This window comes from Podarcis gaigeae (genome assembly GCF_964106915.1).
Source record: "Podarcis gaigeae genome assembly, chromosome: 9".
Taxonomy (NCBI): Eukaryota; Metazoa; Chordata; class Lepidosauria; order Squamata; family Lacertidae; genus Podarcis; species Podarcis gaigeae.
The window spans coordinates 43,087,573-43,110,777 of record NC_139685.1 but is presented as its reverse complement, the minus strand read 5'-3'; the positions used below and the strand labels follow the sequence as shown (position 1 = coordinate 43,110,777).

The following is a 23,205-nucleotide window of genomic DNA, read 5'->3' as shown; positions in this document are numbered from 1 at the left end:
ACAGAGGCAAAATACTTAGGGGAAAGACCTTAGCTCAATGAGTGGAGCACATGCTTTGCATGTAAAACGCCCCAGCTTCTCCAGTCAGAGCTGGGAAAGACACTCATCTTTGACTCCATATTCACCCTGCATTTAAAGCACCTCCCCAAAGAAGCTTGGGAACTGTAGTCTGTTAAGTGTGCTAGGTATTGTAGCACAATGAAGGGTAAATTACCTTTGAGGGGAGGAACTAAATGTGCTTTAAATAGGCTTTACTATTGTAGTGCACATTTTACCTAATAATATATATATTTTGCCTCCAATTTTGCCCAATGTACAGTGGTACCTCGGGTTAAGTACTTAATTCATTCTGGAGGTCCGTTCTTAACCTGAAACTGTTCTTATCCTGAAGCACCACTTTAGCTAATGGGGCCTCCTGCTGCCGCTGCACCGCTGGAGCACGGTTTCTGTTCTTATCCTGAAGCAAAGTTCTTAAGCTGAGGTACTATTCCTGGGTTAGCAGAGTATGTAACCTGAAGCATATGTAACCTGAAGCGTATGTAACCTGAGGTACCACTGTGCACATTTTTACACAATATTTAGTTGCATGACTGCATTGCAAAATTCAGAGAAGTGTGAATTTTGTAGGATAGCTTCCCTTTGGTTTATGTAATGTTTCAAGAAGTGCAAATTACATGGGTTCTGAATCGTCTCTCTCCTTCATTCCCAGGCAGTTCTCACTCTTGCAAACTTTCTGCCTCCACTCCTAGCTACCTAGTCTGTCTATCATGCAACAGATAGTGGGTTACCTCAGTTGCCTCCATATTGTTAGCATTTTGTGGGAATCATTCAAGCGCACAGCTAACTTTGCACGGAGCGTTTACAGTAGGCTTTGGTTTTCATGAATGAACTCTGGAAAAGTTTTCACGGCAAAGTTATTACTAGCTGAGCAGAGGTGAGGAGGGAGTTTATGAATGGCTTTGATTCAGGTGGGGTCAAAGGATAAAGGGGCAGATGGACAGAAATATGAACATATCAAAACTAACTAGCCAATCATAGGTGTAGGAAAAGATAATCTCATATAACTTTGTATGTGTTTTTCCCCCATTCTGAAGTTCTAAGTTGGTATGATCTGGGGCAAAGCTACCTCACAGTATTTACAAACAACTCAGCAGAGTGAAAAAGTTCACATCTATAATTGATGGAAAGTTCATGAGCATGTAACATATCAAAGGCAACCCCGGAGCTGACTCAAAAGCACAAACTGAAAATTGAACCAGGGCTGTTCGTTTGCTTCTGTGTTTCAGGGCTGAGTCCAGTGATGATGACGATTTTTTTTCCATTGCTCTAATTAGTAAAAAACCAAGGCTTTCAAACACCCGTCTTTTGCTGCTCTTTGTCACCCTCTTCTTCATTATTCAGATTTGAAGAAGGAAGGTTGCTGCTACATTGCCACATGGCTTAATTTATTTTCTGAAATTATTGATTATATTTTCCTGTCAACGTTCAGCTGATTTCAGTAAATATTAGGCACCATATATTTTTTTTTTTTTAAAAAGTTGCAAACAAGCCCAGGTTCTTAGAGGTGAAGCCCTAGCAGCAAGAAAGGCATTGGTGCAACACCAATGTACGTGTGCCACAGAATGTGCACGCAAAACTCCTTGGGTGCACAAGTCAAACTTGATGCCGAAGAAAATGGCTCCATATGCACACACAGCTCCAGAAGATTCTAGGTCATGGGAACCCATTGGGTCAACTCCAGTTTGCATATATACATGTTTGTTTAAATTATTTATAACCTGCTCTTCATTATTCACACAATCCCAGAGTGAGGAATACCATTAATATACAATAAAACAATATTTCATTAAAATACTATTTAATCTAAAATCAGACAATAAACCAACAACAGAACTACATCAGCCAAGACAAATGCTTGGAAGAATGGACACATTTCCCCCCTGGTGTCAAAATTCAATTAGTGTTGATATTGATTGCACCTGAGAATGGAGGACATGCCAGAGTCGGGTGCCACTCTTGAGAATACCCTATCACGAGTCATCGCATTTCCCATCTCAGAGAATTGTGACAGTGTGAAAAGGGCTGGATGGAGTCTTATATGCTTCCTTCCAGCAACTGGTGCCAAACATATTGCTCTGCTTTCCTTTGGCCCACATCAGTGAGCTCTTGTCATCTGGGCAGGCCAGGACCTCCATACACAGTTCCTGGGCTTGAGCCCTGATGATGTCACTTCAGTGCTGCTAATGCAGAAATAACAATGCAGAAGGCAGCAGTTATGAGTTACCGGTCTCTACAGCCACAGCAGGCGCTGTGATTTCCCAGTGGTTTGACTTCACCCCTGGAGGTGCACTCCATTGTCTTGAGAAAGACAGTTGCCAACATCTCTGGAACTTTTCTTGATCTTCATTCTTTTCCCAGTTTAACAAGCCATGCTGCCCCTTAAATAAGTATTACTTTATTAAGGTCATTTATTGACTTGTATAAAAGAAGCAATGTATTATTGTCATCTTGCGTGCAGCTGGAAAATGGGTATTGATATGGAACAAAACAAAGATCATCTCTCAGAGGGTCTCTGGTAGGAAGATCTAAGGCAAAAAAGCCCATTTAGATGCATAGTAATCTGCATTACAGAACAGAGCTTTGCAAGCAAAAACTTCAGTCAATATTTTAAATTAACCAAATATACAGTAAACAGGGTTAAAGGCAGCAAGCAATTACATTAAAAGCAGGCATAAAAAAGCAATTGTCACTTTTATTCATCAGCCTGTTTGCCCAGAATCCAAAAGCTAACTGTTTGTGTGAACAAGACCTATTTTGTGATATAAAGCATTAGTTCTTGTCATACACTCTTCTGATTATTGATAGTTGTGCTTGGGTGGCATTGATCCGAGTGGATTTCTTGCTGAACACAACATCAGAGCTTTAACACCAGACAGACTTACACTATATTTTTAGCCAATCTCATTCTTGCTTACAGGCAGGTCAAAGGTATTTCTTCCTCCCCCTCCAATACGATTGATTAAGAAGGGCATCTGAAATAAGGCCATCACTGGCTGGACAGCATGGAGAGCTTCTATGTAGTGCTTTGTAATACAACAGCTCCCTTATGTAGCTGCAAACACTCCACACCGCCCCGTTTCAGTGACGTCTTTAGGACGATTCCGGGTCACTTTCAGGTTTGGCGCGATGTGCTTATACACGATCGTGCACATATTGAACATGCATAAACGGGGTGGGCTGGGTGGGCTGCCTGTATACTGTATTAAGTGATCTGCTATAGAATATTAGCAGATATACTATTGGGATTCCTTGTTTCTGAAGACATATGGCTGCCATGTTTTTACTGGAATCTGTGGGACTGAAAGAGATGGACAAAGCCACTATTTAGGCATTAATGGGCTTCTGCTTTTGCTAAGATCACAAGGGAGTTCTGCAGGTTTGGCTCCTGTGCTGCCATCTCACTTCATTGTCAAAATGCAATATGTATCTATTAAAGCTCAAAGCAAGTATACTATTACAATAAGCTCATAGTGTGGACTTACCCCACTTCCATCACAAGAATGCTGCTGTAGCTCATTCAAATAAGTCGTTCCTCACGTGATCAACAAAAAGCATACCCATAGGACAGTCTTTCCACCTATGACTTCGAGTAGTCTTACTATAAGCTCAGGGACATCGTTAGCTAAAAATGCACATACATTAAAAATTGCATAAGTGAGGGAGAACAGTTATACATGGAAGATTTACAAGGAAGATTACAATGCCTGTCCAATCACTTCTTTGTCAAAGAATACTCACTATAAGTGCATCTTAAACCCTGGCAAATTTAATTGCTCAAAGATATTGGTTGGCCAACTGACTACAAACAAAAATAATATCACATGCATATTACTTAAATAATATTTTTATAATGGCATTTAGAATTTAAAACTATTAATGTCTTAATATTTGTGGTTGTTATTTTAAAAGTTTTATGGATGTATGGAGTGGATGTGGCTTCAAGTAAATATTTAGGTACATTGGTCAAACTGAATATTTAACATTTATGTATACTATCTGTGCAGTTTAGGATTAGACGATTAGACGATTCTTGCTTGTTTGCTACTTTGGTTATTGGATATGTAGATGTGATAATTTAAAAAATAAAAAATAAAAACTCAAATGTTGTGATGCTGTGCGAATTCTTTGCTTGCCTAGCAGTGTTGGGTGTGATTTTTCAGCCTTCCTTATAACTATTTCCTTTCCCTCAAGTATCCAGTGTATGTCTGTGCTTGTGTGTTCACCTAAACTGACAATGCCTGCATTACAGACAACCACAATTGTGTACATCAGCCAGTGTGGTTTTGAGGTTAGAGTATTAAGAGTGTCAGAACAGGATTCAAATCCCCACTCAACTATGAAGCTCACTGGGTGACATTGTACCAGCCACTGACTCTCAGCTTAATCTACTTTGCAGGGTTGTTGTGCGGATGAAATGAGGAGGGGGGAAACCATGTACATCACCTTGAGCTCCTTGGAGAAAAAAGTATGATGTAAATGCCGTCAATCAATCAATCAATCAATCAATCAGATAAGTAAGCTCTTGAATGCCAAAGATGCTGCAACAAACCAGCCTTTAAGATGCCAAAGCATTCTTGTATTCTTTCATCCACATTCAATTCTCTTTAGTGTGTACTCTGAGACTCTCGGCCTGTAATCATGCGCATACCTATCCTAGATTTAGGCTGCCATCTTATGCACACACCTGGTATTCAGGGAACGAGTCCCACTGTGTATAGTGGAAATTACTTCTGAGTAAATACGCTGAGGACTGTAAGTCTTGTAGAACTTGATGGGATTTAACTGCCAGATTCATGTGTATATGACTGGACTGTTGGACTCCCCTTTGCTGTCAGGAAATTAAAAGGCCAGGGAAGGGAATAGGATGGAAATCAAATTATTCTTTATAATACAGGGCTAGGCTTGTCTGGCCTTCTGCAGTTCATATATGCCTCTTGGCATAATCAAATAGTAAAGGTTATGTTACTCTTCTGCTTGGAATCAGCCTGTCAGAGAAGCCCTAACATCACTCATTAGAAGGGACAGTGCATGACCTAGTGCTAAGGTTAATGCTAATAATATGTTCTACTGGAGCCATGACTATAGTCTCTCATTACTATCTTTGGCTGATTTTTATTTTTATTTTTCTGTCTTTGTCAACATAGGCATTCTAATTGCTAAACAGATTCAGCACACTGAGCTATAGTTCCTGAAACACATTCCATCTGCAGCAGCATGCCACGGGTGTGATCCATCTGGAAATGTTCTTGTGGTCCCATCAAACATTTTCATTCATTATGCCCAGAGATGTGCCTTTAAGCATCTCTCAAGATAGCTGTTAGTGTGAGAGAGAAAATGGAAAGAAGACGTTTTTCACTGAATGGATGTACATTTAGGTCAATGTAATAAACAGTAATGATAAGCAAACAGTGCAATCCTATGCATGTTTACCCAGAAAACTAATTGCCAAATAAGTTGGTAGCCATAGCCTAAGCCAAGGGCAAAGGTAAAGGTAAAGGGACCCCTGACCATTAGGTCCAGTCGTGACCGACTCGGGTTGTGGCGCTCATCTTGCTTTATTGGCCGAGGGAGCCGGCGTACAGCTTCCAGGTCTTGTGGCCAGCATGACTAAACCGCTTCTGGCGAACCAGAGCAGTGCATGGAAATGCTGTTTACCTTCCCGCCGGAGCGGTATCTATTTATCTACTTGCACTTTGAGGTGCTTTCAAACTGCTAGGTTGGCAGGAGCAGGGACTGAGCAATGATAGCTCACCCCGTTGTGGGGATTCGAACCGCCAACCTTCTGATCGGCAAGTCCTAGGCTCTGTGGTTTAACCCACAGTGCCACCCGCGTCCCAAGCCAAGGGTAAGGTAAAGGTAAAGGTACCCCTGCCCGTACGGGCCAGTCTTGCCAGACTCTGGGGTTGTGCGCCCATCTCACTCAAGAGGCCAGGGGCCAGCGCTGTCCGAAGACACTTCCGGGTCACGTGGCCAGCGTGACATCGCTGCTCTGGCGAGCCAGAGCTGCACACAGAAACGCCGTTTACCTTCCCGCTAGAAAGCGGTCCCTATTTATCTACTTGCACCCGAGGGTGCTTTCGAACTGCTAGGTTGGCAAGCGCTGGGACCGAGCAACAGGAGCGCACCCCGCCGCGGGGATTCGAACCGCCGACCTTTCGATCGGCAAGCCCTAGGTGCTGAGGCTTTTACCCACAGCGCCACCCGCGTCCCAAGCCAAGGGTAGCCAACTCATATATTGTTGGGCTCCATCTCCTATTATTCGTACCCAACATAGTTATGGTCAGGTGTGGGGGAGTTGGAGTTTGGTGGTATCTAGAGGGTCCCTAGAGAGACGCGGGTGGCTCTGTGGGTAACACCTCAGCGCCTAGGACTTGCCGATCGCATGGTCGGCGGTTCGAATCCCCGCGGCAGGGTGAGCTCCCATCGTTCGGTCCCAGCTCCTGCCCACCTAGCAGTTCGAAAGCACCCTTAAGTGCAAGTAGATAAATAGGTACCGCTGTATAGCGGGAAGGTAAACGGCGTTTCCGTGTGCTGCTCTGGTGCCAGTTCGCCAGAGCAGCTTCGTCACACTGGCCACGTGACCCGGAAGTGTCTGTGGACAACGCTGGCTCCCGGCTTCTAGAGTGAGATGAGCGCACAACCCTAGAGTCTGTCAAGACTGGCCTGTATGGGCAGGGGTACCTTTACCTTTACCTTAGAGGGTCCCTAAGCTGACTACTCTGAGAAATCTATGAAAACACCCAATAACTTCTTTCTTTCTTTTGCCTCTTTGATTCCATTCCAAAATCTGGGGCAGTTATTGTACTGCAGAAGTAGCCATCAGAATAAGTTGGATAAATCACTATGGAAAGGAGGCTATATAAAACCAAAGTAGTGCTACGGGGGTGGGGGTGGGGGTTAGGTTGTATGCTGAGACCCTTCCAATCCCTGGATCTAGCAAGTGTTAAAATCTAATCAAGGCTTCTAATTATTGGAATAGACAGACTTGACTCCTGGTGAGGTGACAGCCTGGGCGAGGGGCCATTAAGGGGTCTCTAAGAAATGGCAAATTGGTGGAGCCCCCTCCTTTTAACTCCAGTTAGTTAGAAGGACAAAGCCAGAGTTGAGAGCAGAGAGTTGCAGTGATGTCAGCAAGAGGAAAAGCTACAAGCTGGAGAGAGAGTCAGAACAATGTTTGATTTCTGTTTAAATCCAAGGCTGTGACGATGGGAGAAGCAGAACCTTTTTGGGATGTCAGTGCTGTGACCTCCACCGTTGTAGGCTTAGGTTGTAAGGTAAAGGTAAAGGGACCCTTGACCATTAGGTCCAGTTGTGACTGACTCTGGGGTTGCGGCGTACAGCTTCCGGGTCATGTGGCCAGCATGACTAAGCCACTTCTGGCAAACCAGAGCAGCACACGGAAACACTGTTTACCTTCCCGCTGGGGCGGTACCTATTTATCTACTTGCACTTTGACGTGCTTTCGAACTGCTAGCATATAGCATATATTCAAGACAAAAAACAGCGACAATTTGTTGTTGACAAAGGACAGCTGGACATATAAAGGGCCCCATTACCTTCAGTAGCTTAGGGCCTCATCAAACCTAAATCCGGCCCTAGTTAGAGAGAGTAAAAACTAACAATGCGACACCTATGAATCTTTCCATACGGGAGGTGCCAGAGGAACATTGCACAATTACTCATTGTGACCTTTTGGGAACGTTCTTTGGAGAACAAATGGAGTTGCTGGCATGCAAATGCCTCTCAGGTCCCACCACTGTGTCCCTAACACCTCTTGATGTCATATGTACCCAAGGCCAGAGAAAGATCTAATAGGGTCAATGTAGTATAAGTTTGCCTGTCAGTCTCTAGAGAAAGATTGTCAAGCAAGGCCACAAGCGCAGTTTTGGGATCATACAATGAATGAAATCCATACTGACATGGAGGTCCAGAAAGCTGGCAGCAATGCACCCAAGTGGCCCACAGGCTGTCAACTGACCCATTCATTCATTAACTTTTCCCAAGGAGAGAAGGTTGGAGAGGGGCTGAAAGATCACAGAATCTAAACAGTTTTGCATATTGCAGAAACCTATAAGAGCACTTGGATAAATGTTACTTGGTGCATCACAGCCCACAGAACATTGCAGAGCAGACATTTTCTCCCATTGACTCAGCTAAGAAATATTTTCAAAAGTGCATATCCAGTGTGCATACAAATGCATATACAGTGGTACCTCGGGTTAAGAACTTAATTTGTTCTGGAGGTCTGTTCTTAACATGAAACTGTTCTTAACCTGAGGTACCATTTTAGCTAATGGGGCCTCCTGCTGCCGCCACGCTGCCGGAGCACGATTTCTGTTCTCATCCTGATGCAAAGTTCTTAACCCGAGGTACTATTTCTGGGTTAGTGGAGTCTGTAACCTGAAGCACCTGTAACCTGAGGTACCACTGTATTGGAGATAATAACATACAAAAATGCATTATGTTACGGAAAGAATGCTTTGCAAAAGTATTAGAAGAACTGTGCACTGAGATGACGGTGGATTTCCATGAGGACTTCTTCAAAAGTTGCAGATTGATGCCGAAATTGGGAAGGACTGAAGAACAGAAGAAAATGAGAAACGAGAAGAAACAGAACTTGATGGATTTGCCTATTCCAAGTCAGGAGGATGGCTCTGCAACACAGCCCTATATTGCACCAGCCACTCCTGTTCTCTGACCAATAGATGGATCATCAGACTACATAGAAGTTCCGAGACCATATCCAGGATGTTCAAAAGAATAATAAAAAAGAGGGTCAACATCCAATAAGCGATTCATTATAACACTCCCTTGAGGACATTCATTACCATGTCTTGCCCTTATACGCTCCCAAAGTAAGTTCTGTCTAGAGACTATGCTTGGCTTTACCTTATTTTGGTTAATGCATGTCCAAGGAAGCAGTGGCGTAGCGTGGGTTGTCAGCACCCGGGGCAAGGCAAGTAATTTGCACCCCCTAACCCGTGGATTTGCGCCCCCTAACCCTAACCCCCAGCTGTTGCGCCCGGTGCGGCCGGCCCCCCCTGCACCCCCCACGCTACGCCACTGCAAGGAAGGTCTGTTCCCCTTCCCTTAACCTGAGCATGTGCCTTCCACCTGAATAAGCAGAATCTCCTCCCAATTATTTGCGACCTTTTCCCAGTTGAAAAAAGGTCACTGATGTAGCGGGCAGGTTTCACTTGCTTTGGTGACTGGAGTGAGAAGGAGAAACAAATAAACAGATGAAAAGTCCCATCCGATCCCCGCCCCCACTTCCTACCTTGTTAGAAGTGACATCACTGTACATTAAGGACCTCATATCTCCGTTCATATTAAAATGCCTGTCACTTCTCTTGCTCCAGGGCTGTAAATCTGCCACAGTGGCCTGTGCTTGGGGAGCTTTCATTATGGAAATAGGAAGATAAGGACTCCACTCCCATGTTACAAGGGGAAAGATGCACAGCTGCAAAGAGGTTGCTTTAAAATTGTATGTTTGCATTTTCTTAACTCTTCTATTATCTGTTAGGGCAATTTTTCAGGAGATATCTCTAAATGTAGAAAACTCTCTCTCTCTGTGGTTTTTCTTTTTAAAAAACTTTGTTTAAGAGCCAGAGGAATAAAGCATGAATATACAGGGCAATAAAATGTATTAGTGCATACATTTTTAACTTGCTCATGCAGTAAATCATTAGCCTTTCCCATTGACTTTAGGCCGCCAGCCTCAAAAAGAAATGACATACAATAATTTAACCTGTTTCCCCCACTCTCTTTTCATATTTAAATCACACGTAAAACCAAACCAAACCAAAAAAAACCTGTGTGGCCTCTAGGAAATGGCTATAACAATATTCAACCATTATACATGCTATAAAGGAATCTGATAGCAAAATTCCTTCTGAGCAGTAATAAAAATATAAATAATGTATCAGTTTCTGTCTCATGGCATTGTCAGGCTTCTAGTAAAGCTCACCTGCTTTTGTGCTTTCAATAAACTGATTGGGAATGACTTTACAAAAGCAAAATGAAACATAAAAGATTCAAAGCCCTGCCTGAGCTGTTGACTCACCTTTTAGCAATTCAGTTACGTCAGCCTCAGTTCCCGAACTCTAAAATGGGAATAAAAGTGACTGACTTTAATAATACTAATAATAATACTAATAATTAGTGTTCAGGGAAGTTTTTAATATGTAACGCTGTACTGTTTTTAAAACTTGATTGGGAGCCGCCCAGAGTGGCTGGGGAAACTCAGCCAGATGGGCGGGGTATAAATAAATTATTATTATTACTACTACTACTACTACTATTAATACCCTGCCCCCTTCTGGCTGAGTTTCCCCAGCCACTCTGGGCAGATTCCAGCAATATATATATAAAAAATAAGATGTCAGCTAAAAACTTCCCTGAACTTCCCTTCAAATGTTTTCTAAAAGTTCTGTAATTCTTTTTCTCCCTGACATCTGAAGGGAGGGCGTGACTTTCTAAGGTTGGTATGGAAAAAATACTGAAACCCATCTGTACTTAGATTTTTTTGTTTTGTTTTAAGGACAATACATAATCCTAGGTAATAATTAAGAACATGATTCAATCCAATTACTGTAATCACTTTTTGTTACACTGACTTTAATGCAATAAGTTCAAGCCAATTGAATTTAATGTAATTTTAAAGTGTCTAATTGTACAGTCCTTACTCTTCAGCATTGTAATGTGTGTTAAGGGCACACACTTACATATTTTTTCAGTAATTAACCTGCAACAACAAAAAGTATGGGTGGAGGGTCCCACGTCTGCATCATTCTCCCACAGCCTCAAGTCCTCAGATGCCATTGAACTACAACTCCCATAATCCCCAGCTAAGGATGGAAGAGAAATTTATTCAGTCTCCATTTTAAAGTCAATTGACCTCATTTGCTGATCCTGGACCTATATGCAGATCGGAATAAAGCTGTCAATCAGATTATGCTCTTTGACTTTCATGATGCACTTTCAGTTCAAGAAATGCACGCAAAAATGCATATTTTATGAGGAATGTTTTATAGATATTTATTTGCAAGTGTACTTCTAAACTGCCTATTCATTGTAAAAAAAAGAAAGCATGTGGTGTGCAATAAAATCATTAAAACACCATAAAATTATCGAACTGTAATGTGCAGAAGAAATGACCAGCTCTGAATCAAATTAATTCTTTAGAAATGCTTGGCGAAACAGAAACATTTTCAGCAGGCAGAAAAACATCAGAATCTGGGGAAGGGCATAGCTCAGTGGTAGAGCATTTGCCCTGTATGCAGGAAGTGCCAATTTTTATCTCCGACATCTAGGACTGAGAGAGACTCCTGCTTGAAACCCTGGAGAGTCACTGCCAATCAGTGTAGACAATACTGAGCTAGATGGACCAATGACATAACTCAGTATAAAACAGTTTCGTATGTTCCTAGAATTCTGGGTGCTTGCCTAATTTCAGTGGCAACAGTGTTCCAAAGTACGGGTGCCACACTGCTCTAAAAGCCATAGTTTGTGTAGAAACTACGGTAATTGAATATGTGGCAACCATGGAACAGTACAAATATGTGTTCATTGGGGGTGGGGGGGATGCATTGACTAAACTCTGTATTTTGGGAAAGAATATGTATAAAGTGTTGACCTCCTTGAGCTGCTTTGGGAGGAAGGGCAGGATAAATAAATAAATACATGTACAGTTTTAAATGTGAATTTTTCGTGCATCTTTTCATTTGTTTAGTCTGCCAAATAATAATAATAATAAAAATGGAGGGATGAAACAGACCTATAACTTATACAAACACAGGAAAGAGATAGGAAGAGTCCTCTATCCTTATCCTCAGCCAGTATTGGCCGATGGTGAGGGGTGCTGGGGTCAGTTTACTTGTGTTAAGTGGTTTAGAGTCACTTCCACGAATAAAGTGACTTACTTGCTTGACTGATTGTAATATTGATAACCCACTCTTCACCAGCAAGCTATCCTAAGGGACAACAATAACTATACATGGTAAATACACCATAAAACCACTCCATCAAAAACTTTAGCATCCAAGCAATATCTAAGGACTAGGGCTTTTTTCCCACTTAGAACTTACTGGAATTCAGTGGTGCCACCTCTCTGGTGGATGCCATTGCCATTATAAGAGAACAAGGGAGGCGTCCATGGTGAGTTCTGTCACCTTTTTATCTAGAAAAATAACACTGTCCCTTCAGATATTGCTGGGGATTGGACTCCCAAGTCCTATTTCAACAATCTAACCGCTATATCACAATGGCTTGCTTGTTGCACACAAGTTTGAGCATTACATGCATACCAGCCTTTTGTTCAAAGAGCTCTTGGTAGCATATTACACTCCCAGACTCCCCAATATTATCTTCACAACTTCCCTGTAAATAACGTTAGGCTGAGGGAAAGTGACTGACCCAAGACTGCCCAGTTAACGTCACAGTTGAGCAGCAGTGTGTAAGGTTCTGGGGGTCTTGAGCTGGAGATTCTTGCAACAGGACCAAGTCACTATACTCCCTGCACTACAGGGGAGATTCCTGTCAACCTGACCTCTGCTGCTCTGCAGCCCTAGCAAGTCTAAATGTCGCCAGCCCACCACTGTCTCTTTGTGACTTCCCCCAGCTCCACTCTTCCTCTGACACAGGTTGTTATGTACTGAAGTTCTCACCCTGGGCCGGCAGGGGGATACTGTAGATAGTTTTCACTCAGGTCCACATATGCAAATAAGGGATTGAAAGTGACGTTCAGTGATTGGATAGTTACGGAAAGTGGTTACTGTTGCGTTGTAGTGGAGCTCTATATAAGCAGGCTGGCTGAACCCTTCAGTTCAGTTCTGTTCTGGCCTGTGAATAAACAAGAGCTGTTTGAAGAATCGCTGTGTCGTCTGATATGTTCATCCACAACTTAACATAGGTGTTTGAACTTTGGTTTGCTGGGTTCAAGGTCAACAGTCAAAAATCACTATACTACACAGGCTTAGGTTGTAAAACAGGCCTTCCTTGTATTGTTGAAGAACTTAAAAGAACAATAACAACCTTCATGGGTGTAGCCGAGATTTTTGTTGGGGGAAGCAGACTTGATTAGGGGGACAGGACTTGTGTTGGTGGGGGCAAAACTGATGAGGTTGGATAGTTAGTTAAGAATTTCTATTGTTTTACTCAATCTAGGGGAGCACCTGCCCCCCCGGCTACGCCCATGACAGCCCTAGTCTTTCAAAAGCAGTTAGCAGACTTTTAGCTGTCCTGATCCAGAGTCCAGTGAGTCCTGCATAGAGGATCTGCATAGAGAGATTTAAATATGCATTTCAGAACATGGAGCAACCAAGCCCTGATACGGGAACCCATGGAAAGATCCATGCATTCATTGGATTTCTTGTCACCAGAAAATAGTTGTGTTTAGCCATTTTTAATTTTTATTTTAGAGTATATTTCTTGCCCTCATCCCAAGAGCACATTTGCCTCATTTTACCCTCCAAACCAACTTCAGAAGTGAATTAGACTAAGAATCTGTGATTTTCACTAGGACACACCATAAGATTCACGTCTGGATAGTCATTTTGTCCAAGAGATTTTGAGCATGATATTACCACATTTGCTTTGAATATTGTAGTAATTGTAGACAAAACTAGCTACATTAAAGAGCAATATAAGTAACAGTAAACATTGCATTTTTCATAAGCCAAGTCTAAACTAAAGCAAAGAATGAAAATAAACATTTTCAACAAAAGGGGGGAAATGGTATCTACAATGAACTTTTGTTTCAAAAACCTGATTTGTTGCTAGGGTTAGCTCTTCTACATGACAACATCAATTCTACTTTGATGAAATTAAAAGCAGAAGGGAAAACAATGTGCAGTTTACAAGACACTCTAAGCTGATGTTTGTGCAGAGAATCAATGCTTTTTGGGTAAAGGCTAATTTAATAATATATTAGATTCAGTAATTGGAAACATGGATGGAGAATAACCATTTCTGGTTATAGGCTGCTTGTTTGACAATGATACAGCTTTAATTCAAGACCTTGAAATTGACACACCCTGAAATTGATCCATATAGTTAAAAATTTATAATAAAACTGGAAAATTGTCCAGTGATGTAATCACTCCCCCCCCCCCCCGCAAAAGGCTAACATGAAATACAGCTTCTCTATATTAGATATGGACTTGAAACCACACAATTGCCACGATTTGGCAAGAGTGATGCAAAAGCAGAAACCAATTTTCATTCCTGACTTGACTATCCCCTGCTAGAAATATCAAACAAGGATGAGTAAGAACTGTGTATCCAGCACTTTCACATGGCACATCTGTATTGAAGAGACACTGCCAAACAAATAATAAGAACGGACATCTCTGGCAGCATCTGTGGTGGGGACAGAGAAACAAGACTGGAGACTGGACTGAGTCCTTTTCTTGCTTCCCCATTCCCCATATATGTGCTTACAGCTTCAAACAACCTTGTCCTATCCTTCCTCATTGGTGATCCTTGGGTGCGATCCTTTGCCAACATCTTAGGACTGGGACCAGTGTCTTCAACTCCAGTGCACTCCATAAAAGAGCCAATATGAGTGTTGCTGTAGTTGTTTACATGGGTTGGCCATTTGTAAATTTTGGGTGTGTGAATACTCACACACTATTAGACAACCCAAATGATGTGGTAAACAGCAGCATATCATGCTAACTGTGGAGTCTCTGGAGTGCTGGAAGAGGGGTAGCCAATATAATGTCTTCTAAAAGTTGTTGGACTACAACTCTCGCCGTTCCTGAAAATTGGACATGTTGGCTGGGGTTGATGGGATTTGTAGTCCAACAGCATCTGGAGGGCATCACACTGCCCCCCCCCCCCCCGGTTCTACATACATCTTGATATCACATTGTGGCCAGAGTTGGTCTGTTTCAGAACTTGCCAAAGCCCATGCCTGGCTCTATAACGTTCACGCCTGTCACCCACTTGTTCAGTTTCTTAAGTCCTTGCTTGTTTTCAGCAATACTTTTCTAGTCATGGCCAATAATTGTCCTGCTGAAAGTTGTAGGAATTGCTGACAACATACTAAGACACTAGCCTAAAAGCTCCTCAATAGATTGATAGGTTAGGAAACTGCAGCAAAAACATGTTTGTCAATTATCGCCATATATTAAGTTTACTGAACCAGTCAAATCTCCAGCACATGAGATTTCTAGCTTACTTCTCTCTCCCTTCTGCACTGGCAGAACGAGTCCACTTGAGACCCCTGTCAGAGCATACGGACCCTTTCCTATCACTACAGTGATTTTGGCTTGTGGTTGAGGATGCTTTTGTTGTTTGCCTTTGGGTTGTGAATACTGAAGTGCAATCTTTCTTCTAATTCTGAAAAATTGTCATGAACCAGAGCCCTATGTTTGTCTGTGGAAGCACTGTGCAATGGTACAGAGTGGGGAATACATGGAGGGAGATAAGTCTGTCTTGGGTTGGTGTCATCACTGGCTTGGGGCTGGGGTGGTAATTGCTGACAGATGAAGAAGAGAAGGGGAAGCCCACTGTGGGGAATAGACTGAGAAGGAGGAAGCAGAAAGATGTTCTTAGTTGCTGCCCTTCAGTAATGTTATACTTCCCCCAAAGACATGACCTCCCCAATGAATCCTGGGGAAAGTAGTTTGTTACGGCTGCTGGGAATTGCAAACTGCATTTATCAGGATTCTTTAAGAGAGGCAATGTGCCTTACATATGTGTTTAATGTATGGTGTGGAGGTGACCAAATTCTGAAGTCTTTTACAGTCTACTGTCTTCACAACAGCCCTGTGAAGTAGATCACAACATAATTTTAGCAGAACGATAAAAAGATCAGTACAGTGGTACCTCGGGTTACATATGCTTCAGGTTACAGACTCCGCTAACCCAGAAATAGTGCTTCAGGTTAAGAACTTTGCTTCAGGATGAGAACAGAAATTGGGCTCTGGCGGCGTGGCAGCAGCAGGAGGCCCCATTAGCTAAAGTGGTGCTTCAGGTTAAGAACAGTTTCAGGTTAAGTACGGACCTCCGGAATGAATTAAGTACTTAACCAGAGGTACCACTGTACTAACACCTTCAAGACTAACAAATTTATTAGGACACAAGCTTATTTGGGAGTTAAAGTCCGCTTCATCAGATTGCATCATTTTTTGGTAATCCATGAAAACTTATGTAATGACACATTTACTTTTAATGTGCTTTAAAGCTGTGATGCTTTAAATCCCAAATGTCATTCAACAGACATTTCTATTCATGTCTACTCAACAGCAGGTCCTATTGAGTTCAATGGGGCTTGCTCCCAGGTAAAGGAATGAAGGAACTGCAGCCCTAATTAAATTGATAACTATGGCTAGGGCTTAATAACTGTAAAAACATTATGTTTTTTGTTCTGTTATGCTATCCCAGCCTTTGTAATAGCATGAGCTACAGATAAAACAAATACAACCCTGAAACACATTTTTAATCCTCTGTACAGCTCCCATTGATCTATGAAAAAGGCTTCATTATAAGTAGTTGGGGGTGAGAGGACTTCTTATGTTTCATTGTTTTGTACTTCGGTAAAAGGAGAACAAGAGAAAGACTGTCAAATATCACTTTATGTTTTACAGTTGGCCATAAATTTTTAATTGGGTCTTCTGCACAAGGATTCTGAAATTGTTCCTCTTTTAACGCTCCACAGTAGGTAAATGTTCCATTGTCTGGATTTCCATCATTAAGCTCAATTGACAAAGGCCAATGCAACTCTCCTCATTGTAACTTTGTAACCATTTATGTTTGAGGTGAAGATGTTAATATGGAAATTTTGTGAGCTAGGAATGGCTATGAACTCTATCATTCTGATTTATCCCCTTTCAACTAATGCCCACTCTAAAGGAAACTTCCAATAGTTTTATATCTCAAGGCCAGCACCAGAGCAGATGTATGAAATTTGGAATGTTGGACATAAACTTTTATTACCAAAATTATAAATAATTTCTGCCACTTACAATTTTCACCTTTCAAGTTCATCTTGATTAAAAGACAAGGGCGGCTTCTGTCTGATTCCAATGAATAATAACACTAGGGAAGCTTTGCCATGGTACACTGTAAAGAAATTTACAGAAGCAATGGTACATAGAATCTACCTGATCTAATCTGAATCTGCCTTGCATCTATATATGTTAAACACTGAAAAAAGATACCAGGCTGCAATGTTTAAGTTGTTCAAAAATGCATGTAAGGCTATTTGTGACTGAATCATTTCAACGCTGTGGTCATACTTGTGTAGTGAACATAGATCGGCTTTATTTTCACCTCCAGAGTTTTGAACTGTTTAAACACGTCCATTAATTATGGATTACGTAAACTCTTTGAAGACTGTATCTTTGAGGTCATTTAGATTTTGTCACTCAGGAAATGTAGCATTCTTAGGTTGCCCATTAACAGATGTGATTACATGATCTTCAAGGATATATTAAGATGGAATTCAACCATCTTAGGAGTTTTAATTTTCATCTGCTGTTTCCATCCTACATTTGTTAATAATTAATATCCACTCCTCTTGACTGGTAAGAGAGATAAGGCATACTTGCCTGTTGATCCAATGTTTTCGGAGATACTTCAGATTAATCATTTTAATTCACCTTTGCTGTAGTATTCCAAAGAACTGCAAATGGTCTAGGTCACCCAGTGCTTGCATATACTTCAGTTAAAATTACAGCTATCTACTTTTACTTTGTATGTCTCAGACACAGCATCATTTGTGTATTATCTGAATGTTTTGAATGTCTCCTAGCCATTGAGATAAATGTACTTGTACACAACTTTTTGTAAAGTCAGCTACTAGCATGTTTTATCTGCAATCCTATACACACTATTTTGAAGTTAGCCCATTGACCTATGCTATAGTTTGTGGGGTGCCTGGACTCCCCTTCTAATCACTGGACCCCCATTTCTAATCCCCAAGTGCCAGACCCTGAGTTTGGCTTTGCAAAATACAGGCCAAACCAATCCTCCAGTGTTCAGGCCAGCCTGAATGGCCAGGTCGTTAAGAAAATGAAGGCAGGGTGTTGACCCATCAAGGAAGCCATCAAGAAGGCAAAGACTGTCTGGACGCAGGCAGGTGGAGCCCAGCCGTGGGCTGAGAGATAGGTAGCAAGAGACAAAAGGCAGAGTTGCAGGAGTGAGGGGCAGAACTGGAGTGGGCGAGGATGTAAGCAGAAGGAGAGTTTGTTGCATTTGGCAAGGAGTTTACGAGCTGGAGAAACAGGACTCAGAGCAGCATGGGGCTGGCAGTTTTGGATTAAACGTTGCAGCCACGAGAGAGACAGAACCTGCTTTGAGTAGAATGCTTTGAACCCCTACACTGTAGGCTCAGGTGTATATATGTGTAAATAAACCATATAGCATAAAGACACCACCGTCTCCACTGTGCCTCATTTCCAAAGGAAACATGAACCCTGGGTAAGTGCCTGTAACCCTGGAATCTTGCATGGCTGTGGAGATTGGGGTGGTGTATAACAACCTGCACAGAATGTAGTTTGAATTAAATATGCATAGGATTGTGCTGTTAAGTGAACTTCGGCAATCCTCCTTTTCATCAAAGGACTATTAAACAGGCTCATTTCACATGCTTCTTACCCTACAGCTAAACCCTTGGCAATGTAGTTGCACCAATGTGTTTGGTGTTGGGCTTGTAGTGTTTTTAATTTCAGGGAAGCTGACTTCCATTCATCAAGATTCAGTCCCTGCCAGCTCCACCTCAAAGGATCAGGTAGTGCAGGGGTAGGGAACACGTGGTCCTCTAGGTCTTTCCGAACTACAGCTCCTGTCAGTCTTGAGCACTGGTCATGCTGAGTGGGGCTGATGGGTCTTGGGCGTCTAGCAACTCTGAGCTAGTAGATTATGTGAAAGACTTTAGAGAGCTGCTACAAGCTAAATAATAGTGGGCTAGCTGGTATGACTCAATTCAAGGCAGCTTCCTATGTTCTTATGATGATGCCTTGCCATGCCTTCCCAAGTTTCAGCATCATAATTTGCCCTCTGAATGATACTGGAGGGATTTGTTCCCTTTGCTGCACACATCATGCAGAAATTCACAGGAAATATATATCTCAAGTAGCAGGAACTGTAGCAGGAAGACGAAGAGCAAATGAGTTGAGCTTCATCATACAGGTGCTAATGGAGGCTTTCCCATTGTTTTTAGTTGTTCAGGCTTTAGATGGAATTGTTGAGAGGAAGCATGCAGAGTGAAGATACAGTTCACAATGTGATATTCCCTTGCCCTTTCCAGTGCTAAACATTCAACCACAGCAGAAAGGATATCTGTTATTTACAAATGTCAACACTAAAAGCACCATCTCTAATATTGCCAAATAGTGGTCTTGAAAAAAACAAAATCAGAGCCTTGCTTTCCAAAGGAAAGGCTGAATGAATTTGGATTACAATCCTTCCAATGGAAGTTTGAGGATGCTATGGGGATGAATATATTGTTACCCTGCCTTTTCTGTGAATGACTCCTGTGGTCAAGGGCAAGCTTTTTATATACTGTATATATCAAAGCACTTATCAATTATAAGCCTGGTGATATCTAACATTCATTTTAAGTACTACCCACTAGCAAGAAAGAACTATTCTACATAAGAGAGAACGTGCTGGAGACATATTCATACTGGCCTGGCACTGGCAGGCGAGCTTTGTTAGGACTATGACAGGAAGGCATTAACATCTCCTGCTATCTATTCCACTGTCTTCATGAGAAGTGCAAGCCAAAGGAATTCGTGTAGCTGAAAATATGTTTCATCCACCTTTTCCGAAATAGGCTTTGGAAAAGATTATGGAACCCAAGGAATATTTCTCATGCATTTTTTTTCATGTTTTTTTTTTTATTTAATGAAACATACAGTACAGAATGTACAATACAAAAAAATGAGCTGAGCCAAACTGAAACTGTGCAGGAATAATTAAATTACCCCAGCAAAAATAAAACTTTAAGTACTGCCCTGTTCATGGGATAATGGTAGAGCTTTCACAACTGTCCTGAGTTAGCTGTTAAACCTATGGGGAAAAATGAACGTATTTTGCATGCCCTTCTACTTGTAATAACTAGAGCAGGGCTCACCGACATGTCACCTTCTAGGACACAAAAACCAAATACGTCTTCTCTGGCACCCAGAGGGTCCTCTTCTCGGCTGAAATGAGGCTTGAAAGATACATTCTACTGTAGTGAGTAGCAAAGGTGTGCTTGGCTGCGGCAGTGGAGGGGTGTGTGTGTGTGCAGTACCCACAATTTCTCTGGATGGCTAATTGGACCACAGGTCCAAAAAGGCCAATCCAGAGGACTGATACAGGTTTGCATGGATACCCTTTGGCTAGCAAAGAGTGGATGAGCTGACCCAGCTTATCAGAACACCCCTATCTCCCAACATGCGCTAAACAGACATGCCGTCTGTCATTTTGTACTACATAATCCAACTTATGCAGAAACTTTGCTGAAATTTCTGGGAAATTTGGGGAAGGGGCATAGCTCAGTAGGAGAGTACCTGCCTTGCAAGCAGAAAGTCCCAGATTCAATCTCTTAACATCTCTAGGTAGGGCTGGGAATAAAAGGTTAAACGACCCTTGGACAGTTAAGTTCAGTCAAAGGTGACTATGGGGTTGCAGCGCTCAGTTCGCTTCAGGACAAGGGAGCTGGTGTTTGACTGCAGACAGCTTTCCGGGTCAAGTGGCCAGCATGACTAAACTGCTTCTGGCACAACGGAACACCATGACAGAAACCAGAGCACACAGAAACGCCATTTACCTTCCTGCCACAGCGGTACCTATTTATCTACTCACACTGGTATGCTTTCGAACTGCTAGGTTGGCAGAAGCTGGGACAGAGCAATGGAAGCTCACCCTGTTGCGCAGATTCGAACCGCTGACCTTCCTATCGGCAAGCCCAAGGGGCTCAGTGGTTTAGGCCACAGCGCCACCCGGTCCCCTAGGGCTGGGAATATCGCCAGCCTGGTCAGCTGCTTCCAGTCAGTGTAGAGAATACTGAGCTTGATGGAGTTGGGATCTAACTCAGTATAAAGCAGCATTCTATGTTCCTAAATAAACTGAAGTTGTGCAGAAGTTGTGGTTTTATGCAAGATACCTTCCCAGCTGCTGATGCCTTGTTTTTGAACACCAATTTTCTTTGAAAACCATTTAAACAATATAAAAACCATTGTCTCTGCTTCCTCTTCTGGCCAGACATAAAACTGCTCACCTCTTTTGAGTGTTTACTCTTGTCTCCCCTTGACATCTGTCCTCTGGAGAGCATAGCTACAGCCATCCCAGCACTCAAAATGAACTTCCTGCTTTGCTTGGCAGAGGAACTAAACAAAATTAATGGAAATTGCGTACTAAACAAGAAATATTTTCAGTTCATGCATCAAGAGGCAGCAGTTATGTAATGGAGAACAAAGGGTATGCAGATAACGAGCATTAAGAACTAGTTCCCTGCCCTAACTTCCCTCTGTTTCTGTGGGTAATGTGTTGCTGAGCTGGCTACCTCTCATTTCCCTCACCTGGTCCATTCCATATAACATTTGCCAAGAACTCGTGCTGCCATTTAAATCAAGATTGGCCAAGGAAGTCATATGAGAAAAACACATTTGTCTATTCCTGTAAGATATACAATATGATGGGTTAGCGGGTGTTCAAGACTGGTTTTGACACTACAGGTATTTTATTTTTCATCCAAGAGCCAAAACCTTAAAATCGGAATGTAAAATATGTCACATGAAACCTTACAGCTTATAGAGTCTAGGCAGCTGTTTGACCACTTCATATCTTCTGGCTTGAAAATCATCAAAATATATTTTTGGCTCCTTCCCTTAATATATAGAAGTCCTCAATCTATGTTTTTAAAACTTCAACCAGGTTGAAATAAAAATAAAAGCAGACCAGATATTTTTCCAGGAGAGTTGTGTGAATTAGGAACATAGGAAGCTGCTTTATACTGAGTCAGACCATTGGTCAATTTAGCCCAGTATTGTCTACACTGACTGGCAGAGGCTCTCCAGGATTTCAGTCAGGGGTCTCTCTCAGCCTTACCCGGAGATGCCAGGGATTGAACCCGGGACTTTCGATGCTCTACCCACCCATATCTCCATGTGCCTTATGTGCACGTTCTCATTTCTCTAGCTCCAGCACATAATGGGAGCTGACAGTCTCAGGGTCCCATCAAACAAGTGACACACCTGTTGAGAGTTCAAACTAAGAAGTGGGGGGAGGTTCTGACAATTGTTTGAAAAGCAATAGGCAAAGTCACTCCTGAGCATCTTCTGCAACATTTTTAAAACTGTGCTGTTTTCTACTCCTGGGTCCGCCAAGAGCCACTAGATTCTGCAGCTGAATTGGCCCTCTCTGGACTCCACCTCCAGACCCTAGCCAGTACCAGAATCCATTAATTTCAGAAGTCTGCAACTCTAGTTGCAATTCACAAGCTGTACACTCTGCTTCCTGAGAAATAGGCTGCAGTCTCAAGTGCACTTAGATGCTCCACTGAATACAGCAGGGCTTATTCTGATGCTGCTTAACACCCTATATTTAAAGAAGATTCAAACCACATTTAACCCCTCAAATAATTCTGAGCACTGTAGTTTAAGGGTGCCGGGAACTGCAACTTTTCTTACAATTCTACAGTTCCCAGGGTTCGTGCAGGGTGCACTTTGAGCATGCTTTAAAGTTATGTATATGCAGCTTGAGTAAACATGTGCAAACCTCTATGCACATATTTTGCAAAGGAAATCTTGCCAAACCCAGTGGGGCATTTTTGAGTGACATGTTTAGGCACAAGCCGATAACAGGGATTTCTGAACAGCTCAGCCTAGTGGCAGGGCTGGCTCAAGACATTTTGTTGCCTGAGGCAAAGAACAAGGCAGCACCTCTATTACACAGAAGGCCAATTGGAATGGCATTTGAATCTTATTGATGGTGGATGAGGCCAAAAGCTTACCTAGTCCCTGTAGTGTAGGGGCGGGGGTGGCGTGCCAACCAGGGCGCGGGGGGGGGGGCATTAGGTCGGCATGGTGGCTGCTGGGCATTAGGGGCTGGACTGCTGGGCAGCAGAAGAGATGCAGGGTGGTATGGCAGTTGCTGGGTGTAGGTGGGTAGAGCCACTGCCGGTCCCTCAAAACACCAGCTACGTAAGTT

General features: G+C 42.4%; 1 protein-coding gene across 4 annotated transcripts in view; it reads right to left on the bottom strand.

The window, feature by feature from the left end:
- Nucleotides 1–1,942: 1,942 nt before the first annotated feature.
- LOC310852505 (uncharacterized protein) overlaps nt 1,943–23,205 on the bottom strand; it is a 28,689-nt gene continuing 7,426 nt past the window's right edge. The window contains exons 1-4 of one of the 4 annotated variants that reach the window (XM_083756125.1): nt 14,500–14,573; nt 10,124–10,163; nt 3,618–3,682; nt 1,943–2,438 (exon numbers count right to left, since the gene is read on the bottom strand). In XM_083756125.1, coding sequence (XP_083612251.1) covers nt 2,274–2,438; nt 3,618–3,682; nt 10,124–10,163; nt 14,500–14,565 — 336 coding nt within the window. In that variant the 5' untranslated portion in view covers nt 14,566–14,573 and the 3' untranslated portion in view covers nt 1,943–2,273. Of the gene's footprint in view, nt 5,375–10,123; nt 10,164–10,784; nt 10,859–14,499; nt 14,574–15,493; nt 15,587–17,030; nt 17,128–21,274; nt 21,384–23,008; nt 23,029–23,205 lie in introns of those variants that run through there. The other 3 variants (XR_014568159.1, XR_014568160.1, XR_014568158.1) reach the window with 3 other exon arrangements.